This window comes from Poecilia reticulata, chromosome 10, assembly GCF_904066995.2.
Source record: "Poecilia reticulata chromosome 10, P_reticulata-male-v2, whole genome shotgun sequence".
NCBI classification, from domain to species: Eukaryota; Metazoa; Chordata; class Actinopteri; order Cyprinodontiformes; family Poeciliidae; genus Poecilia; species Poecilia reticulata.
Window position 1 is genome coordinate 14,993,604 of NC_088839.1, and position 12,970 is coordinate 15,006,573.

At 41.1% G+C, this 12,970-nt stretch overlaps 1 protein-coding gene across 1 annotated transcript; it reads right to left on the minus strand.

Annotated features, from left to right (window-relative positions):
* Positions 1 to 645: 645 nt before the first annotated feature.
* Positions 646 to 11,408, minus strand: reep2 (receptor accessory protein 2). Its single transcript, XM_008420090.3, has 8 exons — positions 11,078 to 11,408; positions 8,479 to 8,551; positions 5,959 to 6,035; positions 4,946 to 5,066; positions 4,653 to 4,766; positions 3,985 to 4,165; positions 3,070 to 3,233; positions 646 to 2,432 (listed from the first exon to the last, which is right to left on the minus strand). The coding sequence occupies exons 1-8, from the start codon at positions 11,107 to 11,109 to the stop codon at positions 2,361 to 2,363; spliced, it is 834 nt and encodes a 277-aa protein (XP_008418312.1). The 5' UTR covers positions 11,110 to 11,408; the 3' UTR covers positions 646 to 2,360.
* Positions 11,409 to 12,970: the final 1,562 nt, after the last annotated feature.

The window sequence follows — 12,970 nt, forward strand, 5'->3', positions numbered from 1 at the left end:
TATATTTTTTTGTTTTTTTACTTTTGAGTAACGTTTTGGATGACTAGCCTTTACTTCTAGAGAAAAAAAAAATACACTGAAGCTGTGCTACTCTGACTTTCAACACTTCAAACATTCATGTTTCTTATTAAGGGAAGTAACTAAAGGGGGTAGAGCAGCCTTTGTACTCAAAAGTACCACGGTGTCAAAAATACTTCTTGAGAGAAAGTAAACATTGTTAAATATTTTCTTCTAAACATTACTCAAATGTAACTAGTTACTACCCATTTCTGACTATAAGCTTTATTAAAGAATGGGATACTGTATGCTTAGTTTTGCTCATGTCCATATTTTTGCAGTCATCACAAGAGCATTTTTAGTTTGCGCACCATTGTTTTTTTTTTTTTAGTGTTGGACTTCTGTTATCTTCCAGCAGGACTCCGGTATAATGTAGCATGTTAGTAAGCATGAAGAAACAGCTTGGATGCAATAATGATGAAAAAACTAGGAAACAATGTGATTCTGCACAGCTTAGTAAATTTATAGTTTCAATTTTCTACAGATTAAAATAATTAAAATAAATAAATAAAAAATACACCCTTTCCTGGAAACACACCTAAAGCAACACTGTACTTCACATTCAACCACACTTTAGCCCCCGAGAGCTGGATTTCATTTCCTTTATTTTATTAATAGCCATTTCTTTACAGATGAGCAACCTTTTTGGAAAGCACTGTCCCAGCAGATACTCTGCTGACTGACCATTTCACACAAAGCCTCTAAGATTTGGCACAAACAAAATATACAAATTAGCATCTTTGTATGCCACACTAATAAGAAACAAAGTAATCAACAATAAATATGATAGAAGATAAAAATGCAGCGATAAAATGAGATGTCCTTAAGTTGTGCAACACCTTCAGAGCAAAAATGTAGTTTATTTTTCACTTTGCCGTAAAACACTTTGTAATCAGGCTGATAATGTTCAAGCTTCAGTATTGGTATTAAAGACTCATTGGAAGAGATGGTTTCCTTAAAAAAAATTAAATAAGTTGCAGAGGAATCATCTTATTGAGCTAAAGTCTGTTCTGATAAGGCCTGAGATTCCTCTGTTCTCAGTCCGTCTGATTTGTCAAGGCCAGGAAAGGAAGTGAAGGGAACCCAGGCAACAAGCTCATGATGTATGTACAGTCGGGGTTATTTATGTGCCCCATAGTTAATGTGGAGTTTGTCTCCCCCTATTGGTTAAATCAAGTGTAAACAGAAAAAAAAAAAAAAAAAAAGTACAGCATCCAGAAGAATCCATGCAGTTTGTCGGGCTACTTCAAGTCTGACTCTCCCTCCACATCTGCAACTACAAAACCTGGATCAGAAAATCCAGCTGATGTTTGACAGCAAGATGCAGAAACGTGTCTCCACACACATCCGGGTACGACCGCAAAGAGAAAGTGCAGAGTTTCCCCTTAAGCAGTGAAAACCAGCCATCGCTGTGGTGGAAGCGGCCGTGTCGCGTTATGGCGACTTGCCAGAGGCGCGCATTCTAGAAACGCTCAAATTAAAGGGAAATACTAAGAATGGAGTCTGAATAAATAAAGTAAGCACCTGCACCGACCTGAAAGTCACTTTAAAACTAAATGAGGACCTGAACGTGTCGGAGCCAGGCTCAAATTAAACTGCGGGACACAAACAAAAAGCGTAGAATAAAACTGTCCAAACCATTCCAGAGATGAGAGTCTCATGTTCGCAGCAGACTTGTGTTCTAGCTGGAACTAAAGGACGCCGAGGAAAGCGTTTCCACTGGTCTCAACAGCTTCGTTTCCACTAAAAACTCTGACATCGTGTCGTTTTGCACGGCTAACCGAGTGCTCTCGGTGCTGTGGCCGAGTCGGGATGAAGGCGCAAACCGTGTCTGAAGAATTCACCTGGAAACAGCCGGGAGACGACCCAACTTCAGGAAACTAAAAGGCGTGGAACGGTTTATTTAAACAGCGCTGCTATAAATAAAAAGCAGCCTATATCTAAAAGGAGATCACACAGCCTAAACTGGGAACACAAATTAGACCTTTGTCTGCAGGAGTACTTCTGAGCAGATGACCAACTTGAAAACAATCTAAAGAGAACAGCTCAAGTCACATCTAAACTGCCCCTAAACATTGACCCAGAATATGCAGCCGGACAGTTAAAACCGAAGCTTTTCTTCTTCGTGACCTAAAAAAAAAAAAAAAAAAGACGCCATCCACACTTTGCTCTAAAAACCAGCAGCAGTGACAGTTTCAGTGCTTAGTGTACAAAGCCAATGTGTTTGTGGAGACCCAGCAGGAGGAGGAGGGACGGCAGGCCGTGGGGTGGATGAGGGAGCCAGTGGGTGAGGACAGCAGGACTCAGGGAGGCGTCTCTGCGTTGTTGGTGGTGGTCTTTTTCTTTGTGACCTTTTTCACTGTCTTGGTTTGAGGCTGGTAGAGGGAGGGAAGAGAGCAAAGAAGAAGCTCAGTTAATCAGCTGAAAGAGTGAAAGAGAAAGCAAACAACAGAAGGACCAAATCCTTGGAGTCCCTACAACATTCAATCCCTTTCCAGAGCTCTGAGTCCTTTTTGTCATGTTGTTAAAAAGTATAAACAGTGATGTGATTTTCAGCTGTTATGGACCTGGCAAAAACCAAAAAGAGGGAGGACAAGGAGATGGATGAGCAGATGGAAAAGGTAAATCGACAGACGGAAAAGGCGTGGACAGAGAGATGGATGAATGGACGGACGGTCAAAATGAATGGCTAAATGGACAGATAGATGGGCGGCTTATCAAATATACGGTTTGATAAGTGGAGAGATAAACATGCAAAAAAAAAGAAAAGAAATTCAAATACTTTTTCATGTTTCACTGTTTTTTCATTCTTATTCAGACGTGGAAAATACTTTCCCAGACTGTTTGAGCCGCGATTAAACAAGCAATTTAAGTTGAAACATTTGTGTTTTTCTCTTAGTGATCTAAGAAACTGATTAACCAAAAAAAAAAATAAAAATCCTGACAAACACACAAGAAACTGATAAAAAAAACAACAACTTCCTAGACGAGCTACGTGAAGCGTGTTCTTACCTCCGTCTTCACAGCCGCTACCTTTTTGGTTGTCTTGGCGACGCTGGTGCTCCGTTTGGGAGCTTTGTCTCCCAGATCGTCATCCGAGTGTTCGGTCCTCGTGTCTGATTGGTCGGATCCGTGTTGGGACGACGTGTCGTCGGCGACAGGCGCTGACGAGCGGGCTGGGCAGGGAAAGTTAGTTAGAAAATCATCTTGGGGTTTTGCACTCACATCAACAAACTATATCAATGAAAGACCCGTTTCTGATTTCTCCTTCTGCCAGACTAATTATTACACCTTGTTTATTTTGGAATGAGAGAAAAAAAAAACCTGTGGCACTACTGCAGAAAATTGGAGTTGTGAAGTTTATATATATATAAAAAACAAAAAAGCTACTTTATAAGAAAACTTTCAGGCAAAAACAAAAGAAAAAAAAAAGATTCAGAAATCATTCAACATGGGAAATGTTTGAGTCAACTTCAATCCCACTATGAAAATCTGTTGTACTGAAAAATAAAACCTGAAATAATTTGACTTGCAGAAATCTAATTATTTCTGTGGCAAAACAAATTGGGCATTTTTGTTTGTTTTGCTGTTCTAGTTTCAGAAACTTGCTGGGTGTCTGACCGATATCGGACAGTCCTGTAGCTTCAGCGTCTCAGTATTGAGGACAACAAACAGCAGTGAGACAAAGAGTCCTCACTCTGAGCCTCCCTTCCCTCCAGAATCACATGATCCTCCCCACCTCAACCCCGCCCCCCCCCTCTCTCTGGACTGCTTCTGGCAGAGTCAGAAGTCATATGACTCCTCATACGACCCGCCCTGCTTTCAATGAACAAAGTCCTTAAAGTCACTCTCCAGCACCGTTGACGCTCGCTGATATTCGTAAATGTGTGCACCACTTCCTGGCTGGTGGGAAGCCTGTGGGCTTACTGTGGCGAGCCGAGGAACCGCGCGCCCGCGGCAGCGTGCTGGACCCCGAGCTCATGTCGTCCATGTGCTCTCGTCTCGTCCGAACCTCGGCCGTGTGCAGGTCCAGCTCGTCCTCCGTGTTGATCAGGGTCAGGTCCTGCATGCTGAAGCTGCGCAGCTTGTCAGACAGCACACCCTGGCCCTGGGCATTATGGGAAAAGAAAACGGACGTTATTAAGAGACGAGCGCATCTTTTGCGCCCGTTCGGCTTCTGCAAAGGAGACGCTGGAGTTGACAGACCAAAACAAGAAAAAAAAAAAAAAAAAAGAAGAAAAGATTAGATACTTTGCATAACCTTCCAGCATGCTTCACAATTATAAGAACCTCTGATAAAAATAGCCTAGAAAACCTTGAAAAAAAAAAAAAGGGGTTGCTATGGCGACTTTAAGATTCAATCTCTTGTTTTACTGCCTTTACAATCATCTTCACTGCAGCAAGAAAGGTAAACATGGTGGGAAGATAAACTTTGGTTCATTTCAACACTTCTGACTGATCTGTGTTCTCTTGAGAAATGAATCACAATTATTTTTTTTTTTTAAACACAAGCTGGGAGGCCACCTGGTTTCTACACATAATATATTTTAATAGGAATAACAGAGAGACAGTTCACCACAGACTGGACGCCTCACCTTGGCGGCTGCGGTGACGGCTGCGTTAGCGGCCAGGTTGAGACCCCGTTTTCCAAACTTCATCATGGTCTCATAACTTCTGTCTTTGGCCTGCGCGATGTATTCGTCAATTTCCTTCACACAGCAGCGGGAGCAGGAGGATCGGTAAAATATGAAAAAAAAAAAAAAAAAGGTGACACACAATACACATGTCAGGACGAAGAAACCACTAGCGTAAAAGGCACTTGAAACAGACATGAATATTTTAACGCGGATGTGGATTACGTCGTTGTTGTGCGGCTCGAGACAGCTACCTTTTCTTTGTTGGAGAGGGTCGGGTGGACAAACTTGCGGTAGAGAACGCTGGAGCCCTTGGTGTAGGGCGACAGGAGCCAGATCACGAAGGCTATCTTTAGCTCGAAGTAAAACGGAAACCTGGGAAAAGGAATGAAACGTTGAAGCTTCGACAATAGGCTGGATTTAAACGCTTCTCCTGCAGGTGAGCTCACAAGTGAGATTAAAAACTCTGACATAGGAAGAGGAGGAAGTGGGCCTGGTTTTCCTGCAAAACCTAAACCTTTCCATAAAATGTTTAAGTGCTTTATATGCATTTCTTTTACATTATCATAGCTACAAGAGAAAGCAAACATAAACACAAGAGGTGCTACAGCTTGTATCCATTTTTGTGTGCCTTCACTATACCATCAAAAACTGCTCATAAAACCAGACATAATATAACCTTTACTTTGAAATATATTTTATATAAATCTAAATAAAATAAAATAAAAAAAACGTTGCCATTTCAGTGAATAAAAATCATGGCAAACAAAATGATCTACATCATTTTGCAAGGCTCTCAAGGTGATGTGATCACGGTTTGTGATAATTGTTCTCATAAAACTGTTTGCAACAGACCTAAAATATCCATCACTTGTGTAAATATGACACGCTTGTACCACAACACGTGTGTTCTTCTTGTAATAAATAAATGAGATGGATAGAGATAATCAATTTCGTCTTATGATAGACGTAATAGCTGTGTAACCTAGGTGGTCTCTCTTTGAGGTACCTACTTTGAGTTAGTTTTAGAAAAATGTTTACAGTTCTCCCCAACACCTTGGGGCAATTTTCTGCAACAGACAAAAAACTTCAGAAGTGGTTTATATGAAAAGCAGCAGCTTGGCTGCTTTAAAAAAAAAAAAAAAAAAACAACTTTGAAAAGAAGATTAAACTAAAACTAACCCGAGCACTTCAAACATCTTGTCATGCAACGCTCGTTATTTGTTACAAGCTTCGCGGGCATATCAAGATGAAGATCCTCGCTCACCATGACAGGAGCAAGTCTGTGACCGTCTCTGCTGTGCTGAACAGGGCAAACACTATCCAGTACATCATCCATTTTACCTGCAGAGACAGACGCACAGACGTGAGAAACGAGGGGACATCGGAAAAGCAGCACGTGAAAACGCACGCGTGGGAGCGCGTGACGCAACACGGAGGTTACCGAGCCGAGCAGCAAAATATGTTTTCTTTCATTCACACCAGATATGACTCACAAAAAAAAAAAAAGAGACTACTGAAGTAAGCTTTAAAACCAGGAAGTGAATGCAAATTAGCACTGACGAAAAACACGAGGGTTCAGATTTAGAGGCGACATTGGTGCCGTAAACCTTTCGTGTTGAAGTGGGAGATTAAATGTGGATGTTTAAGAGCGTTAACGAGTCAGACGGACGTGCACAAAACTGCATCAAGTGGCTCATTTAATTAGTCAAATGGGGAGGGAAAACATCAGCTTTTAAAAAAATAATAAAAAATGACGTCACCCTCTTTCCTCTTCCTCCTCCCATCACTCGCTACTTCTGCTTGAGCGGCAATCGAGGCGTTGCCATAGTAACCTGCCAGGAGGAGACTGCGCTCCAGCAGAAATGTAGGCTGAGGGCCAGCTCCTCCTCCCCTCGTCGCCTACTGATGCAGCGATGAGGTAAGCAGGAGGAACCCCATTTAGCTGCCACACCATCAGCTAAAGGCAGAATGGGTCTCTGCAGCCCTTTTTGTTGGTTTCCCCTAGAAACGCTTTTCAATTCATTAGGACCAGCGCACTGAGGCCCTACTGGATTCTGTTTCGCTTTTTTTTTTTTTTTTAACGACACCACACAAATGCAGGACAGGAGGGAAACACACAATAAATAATGAATTAATACAGCTCGTTTCAACCTTTTGGAATGTTTCCATATCTCATCGTCACATCTTTTAGGGCTACAAAAGATTTAGTGAGGTGGAAATTAAAAACAACATAAAGCGGGAGGGACCTAAGTTTGTGCGTGTCTGGGTGTGGACCGTTATTAGATCATGAAGAATCTGCCAAAGGTCATCTGAAAACAATGCTGACCAAACTTTTCAGCAATAGCAATGTAGGAGCCTCTGAACATTGGTTGAATAAACAAGCGTCATCATCAATCAATCAGTTTAACTGATTTCATCAATTAGAAACTGCTGGTGTGCGTTAGAAACAGCACACCAGCAGTTTCTAAGTTGTTTTCATTTATTTGTAAGGTCTTGCTTTACCAAGGCTAATTTGTTATTATGTTACACGATTAGGTTTATTAATAAGGCGGGAGGTTGTGAACCAACTAATAAACATTTTTATTCAAAGTAATACTGTAAAAATTTAAATAAATTGCATGTACAAAAATACTTCAAATAATGCACAGAGCATTGCACAAATGTCTTCATTCTGGAAGGATTTTAAGGTGAGAGAGAATGAATATAATTTGCTAATATTTGAACATGCTAAAGAGAAAAACAACGTAAAATCTCAGTGGGTTTCAGTTGTCAAGGTGATGAGCCTGACAATGTAAATGTGACCATAGATGTACGTGTATATTGTGTTACCGTGTCTGTATGTAATGTGAGTGAGTATGTGTCTATACATGCTTGTTTAAATATAAATGTGTGCGTATGTATTTATGCATACATGCATATGGACTACAGATACATTTCACTACTGTAGACTGCTGAGAATATGAATAAGGTAGGCAAGTGTAAGCCTTAGCTTCAGCCCATTCCTTATTCGGTAAATTATTTGGTCTGTAAAACAGTGTTTCATTTCGTTTCCTCTTTTTGTAATGTTGTAACTTTACCAAAAATAAAAGTTAATTTGAAGCTGAATGTGTAATTTACAGGATCCAGGATTTGCCTGCTTGTGACCTTAATAAAAAAAAAAGTTTTTAATTCCCATCAACAGCGTGATGAAAAAGTTAGTGGGTTCTTTAAATAAAAAAAAACACAAAAAAAAACTAAGTTTAGCTTTTTATGACCAAACGCAACAATGTTTTAGCAGTTAGAGAGAATAAAACTACAGTTTTGCTTGTTTGGGTCCTACAGTGAATCATCATTTGAAAGATTTTCTAGCCAGAAATCTTTTTTTTTGTTGTTGTTGTTGTAGATTACAAGGAGGAGGAAAAAAAAACATATTGAAAAGCTTTGACAATAAAACGGTCCATTTCCTTTTCCAAAACACCCTCTTTCTTCAATTTACTAGCTTGACTGTTTCATGCTTTCAGTCTTCAGCACACTTTACTGAACTATGGAGAAGTCTATAAAACATTCAGGTGGCTGACATTTTATCAAAAAATAACACTGAAGTGTCATTTCTTACTAAGCACTATGGACCTATTGCGACCTCAACCCTAAAATGTTACTAGTGTACAATGACTCTTTGAAGTCGGGACGATGTCCGTAAAAAGAGCAGGCAGCAGCCGAGGGCAGGAACCGCCAGGAGGAAGAACTGAACAGAAGGAGGTCATGAACGGCCCGCTGCCACTGCATGACCAGAGGTGATACTCACATATTCCTTCACGTTCTTCGTTTTGACAGCCTTGTAGGAGGAGTATGCTGGGTACAGAGTCCCAAAAGCGAGGCTGGAAAAGCAGAAAAGGAGCAAGGGATCAGCGTGAGGAGATTCACCAGGAGAACATGACCTCTGGGTATGGATACCCACAATCAGACCCAATCGTGGAGACGAGTCGTGTTTGCGCTGAGCTTATATAAACAAAGGGCGGCTGCTTATTCTGCACCATTTGTCCTACTTTTACTTGAATGAGCTCAGCCCTTTTTTTGATGGGGAAAAAAAAAAAAAAAAGAAAACAGGCTGCTCCAACAATCAGTAATGGAGATCACACAGTCAGGAAGAGTGCAGGGAGATAAAATGGAAAAACACACAGTTAGGTCTGTCAAGGGTGGGAGGCCATGTGTTGGCTCGTGTGCAACTCCGGGACTCTGAGCTCACAGAGCTGTGTTTTTGATGTGCATCTGGTTGCACCCTTTGTTCTTTGTGCGGATTTGTGCTGATGTGACATATGCTAAACGGCAGACACACACACACACACACAAAAAAGGCTGTCACCAGAGCTGGATTAGTCAGTTCTTGTGACCTTTAACTAAATCTAAGGGATTGAACGTGCAGCAGACTGAGACTCGGTTTGAGCATATTTAACGTTTCTCCTCCTCACCATCTCAGATCTTCTGTCCTATATACAGTAGAGTCTGAGCTGCTCAGCCTTGTGTGCAAAGAGACTCGGAGCAGACCCCGAGGCTAGTGGGTCGCCTGAGCCAATACGAACTTCTTTGTCTCCATTTCGCAAGCTCACCTCACTGTGGACATACAGGCGTTCTCTTCCGACTCAAATGCATAGAAGCTGCATTGCCTATTCAAATGGTTTGACGATTTGCAAATGTATTCGTCCCGTTAATAGTCACACCAGAAACGTTGAAAATTGTGTATCATTTTCCTTCCGGCTTACCAATTACGTGCAACTTGGAAGTGATTCATCTAATAAAATATGTTGAAATGTGCAACTGCAACATAAAAAAAAAGCTAAAGCAGTATGATTTTTTTTTCCCCCCTTTGCAAAGCATTCTGCGTGTTCAAAGAGCTAAATAAAGAAGACTGTTTGAAGAGCTGAAGCTTTTATGATGCATATGTGGTCACACTGCCTAATCATTGCATGACTACCTGAGGCACAGCAGGGTAGAGGAGCCAGCTAGAAGCAAACTGTTAGCAGTGTTATTGTTATGCAATCCAGGAATATTTATAGGAAGGATCATTATTTCTGTACCAAAGGCCCCTTTAAATCCTCAAGTCAGTATTATTGACATGTAAGGAAGGAAATAAAGCAGCCAGACATAAGCAAACTTAAGCTGCTGCTGAGACAGAAGTCGGCTTTTATATGCGAATTCTATGAATCATCAAACTTGAAATACTTCAAAATTTAAGCTGATTAAGTAGCCTAAATTACCAAATTACCAAAGGAGGTAAATATTAAAGTTTGCATTTAAATGCTACACTCTAGCTTGACTGATCAAGAGTTAGCCTGCAAAAGATATCGCTTTGATAACTTACGCAAGGCCATCTATTTAATAAATTATGTCAAGTGCATATGATGAAAAAACTTTTTTTTTATGAATTAGAAGATAAAATTACATTTGTGTTTGAGCCATTTATTTCAATCGTCATCTCGTTGAAAATTATGACCTCAGCCCAAACCAAGGTTAGTCTACCGCATGTTTTTATAGAGTTATATCATCATATTTCCTTACAATAGATTACTTCAATCATTGGTTGTCAAAGTAGGTAGAGAGAAGCTGATGTGCGGTCAGTATTAAATGGGCTGTAATGCAGGGAACAAAAAAAGGTCGGGTAAAAAAAAAAAAAAAAAACTAGTAAAACTACTAAGATCCGATATAAAGATCGTCAGTGGTGGGCGATGTAACTGGGAGGTGGGATCCTGGGTAAATTCGGGCCCCAAATACTCTTGGGCCTGCCCTGGAAACAAATCAGGACGACTGGAGCTACTGGCTGTGGTTGAGTCATCCACAGTGTGGGGATGTGGTGTGTCCAGGTGGAAGAATGAGGCCCTAGTTTATGACGCCACACAGATATATCTTCACAAAAAAATTACAAAAATAAAACATAAATAAAGGAATTTATCCAGCTTTACTCAGTCAACATTGAGTTCAAGGCCACTGAAGGCTGTTTTGTATGCGTTTCCTTGTCCGCAGCGAGGTTTGCATGTTAATCAGGTTGGCTAACGGAACAGCTTCTTTTCATCGCCAGCACAACAATCTCTCTTTTGGTTTGTTTTTAAATGGCCAGCGTCGTTAGCTTTGAGCTGTTAGCACGCAGATTGTGCTGCATCATCGCCCTTATTAAGCAACACAGTGCAAGTGTTGGAAAAGTGAGCACCCACGGTAGCTTTAATCGGGTTTCAATCACCGGGCTGCCCACGGGGTTTTCTTATTGACAAAGTTTTAGCTGCATTTGGGCAGAAACAGACCGCAGCAGCAGACCTCGTTGAGCATCAGATGGCGATGAATGGAGCAGCCGTTGACGGCGATGATGTAGCTAACGTTTTTAACACAACAGATGGAGCCCAGCCCATACTCACACCACTATCCTCGAAATAATCCAGGACACCATGCTGCTGGATAGCCGAGTCGTGAGTCTTCTTCTCCGCGTCTAGGAACTCGTATTGTGGCTAGCAGGCGGGCTCGGTGCCCCCCATTCCTCCTCCAGGACGCGGTGTGTGCCGATGCGGGGCAGGAGGCTGCGGGTCCGGCTCGGTCTGCCACGCCGCTGCGCTGTCAGGTGAGTGAACGGCCACAGAGGATGTGGATGAACTGCTGCTGCAGTCTGCTCTCCGCCACTGGTGGAAAGACTGGCTCTTAAAGGGGCAGCGCCACGCTGGTTAACGTCGCTTCCACTACATGAATGCCCCCCCACACGTTTTCCCCTCCTCATGCTCTGACAGCTCGGTGTACTCAGGGCCGGTCCAAGCCTTTTTGGGGCCCTGCGCATATTTTCATTTGAGGCCCCCTATGACAACATGTCAGCACCAGATGCTTCATCATTCCTAAGCTACTATGCTAGTTTGTATGTAACAAATTGATTTTTTTTAAAAGGTTTTGTTGGCTCTAGTGGCCTTTATTTCACAGTTGTCAGACAGTAAGGTGGGTTATGAGATAAGGGGAAGACATGCGGCAAAGGTCGAACCCTCGACAACCGTGTCGAGGATCCATACGGTAATCGCGTTTAACCCCTCTGCCACCGCGGCTATCTTTAGCTTCATATGTAATTAGCCTACATCGTTCCAGTGTTATCGTGGCTGCTGATTTTAACCTTACAGAGTAGCAAACAAAAAATAACAGTTTGGATTTTGAAATGCAGAGTGGTATTTAGTTGTGCCATATTATTTTAGCTACTTGAAACTAACATCAGCAAAAAAAAAAAACACTGAACTTATAGTACATGAGTTAAGAAGTTTAATGTCTTATATTTTCCCAACATTTGCAGTAGCCAACAGGAGGAAGAGTTTGACGTATTATTTGTGTATCCACTACATAATAAATTTCCATGTGTAATTGCATCTGATTTCTTTTATTCAATAATATTAAAGAAATGATCATGTTAGCTAAGGGCCCCCTAGTGGTGTTGGGACCCTAAGCAGCCACCTAACTCATATTGCCTTTCAATAATCTTAAAATAGTGGTACTTAAAAAATTATAGTCATTCAGTAAACTAGATTTTTATTAAAAAGTGAATTTATTTCATTAACTCAATTCGTTAAGTGAAAGATATATAGATTTATTACATAAATGTTTTTTCTGTTATAATTTCCCAAGCACACTATTATTATAACTTCCTGCTGCCATGGTGATGCCATAATGATATGGTGTTGCTCCCTCCCCCAGTTGCAATATAAAAAATTTCTACCATGTATCAAATAAATTGCCTCAAACTATCAGATTAATGCTCACAGTAGAAACATTTTAGTGCGACTTATTTTAGTTGGAAAAAGGCCAGAAGAGATGTTCTGCTTGGCCCTGCTTTGGTTATAGATTAATTATGCAGGCTCATTTTCAGGTTGACAGCTTAATGTCTTGAAAGAGAGGTAGCTAGATTCTGCTGAGGATTTCTGCAGTTTAAATGGTTTTTTTGTGAATGTAACTATTTAGGAAGACTCAGCTTCTATTTATAGATCAGTCCAACTTATTTCCTCCTACATTGCACAGTCCAGTGGGCGCCAAGCCTCTTTATATTTCTCATGGTAATTTCCGATGATGTGACCCGGCATCTTTTCCATCCTGGAAGGTCTTTTTGCCAGATTGTCGTAGGTGTTCCTCTTCTTTCTGTGTCACCAAGAGGTTTCCAGTTCATAAGAAGTGCAAGATGTGTCCAGCGCTTCTCTGAATCTCTTAAGAATGACTCTGCTACCTAATAAGTTTTTGCCAAATTGTAAAATTGGCAATATTATTTTGTTTGTATGAATTATAAATTATTT

What these genes read in the sequence shown, in the direction of transcription:
- reep2 (XM_008420090.3), bottom strand. Translation starts at nt 11,109, where the DNA reads ATGGTGTCCTGGATTATTTCGAGGATAGTGGT. An exon ending in ATTATTTCGAGGATAGTGGT is followed by an intron (nt 8,552 to 11,077) that starts GTGAGTATGGGC and finishes CTGCTTTTCCAG; the next exon opens with CCTCGCTTTTGGGACTCTGT. An exon ending in CGGTTCCTCGGCTCGCCACA is followed by an intron (nt 3,234 to 3,984) that starts GTAAGCCCACAG and finishes TTCCCTGCCCAG; the next exon opens with CCCGCTCGTCAGCGCCTGTC.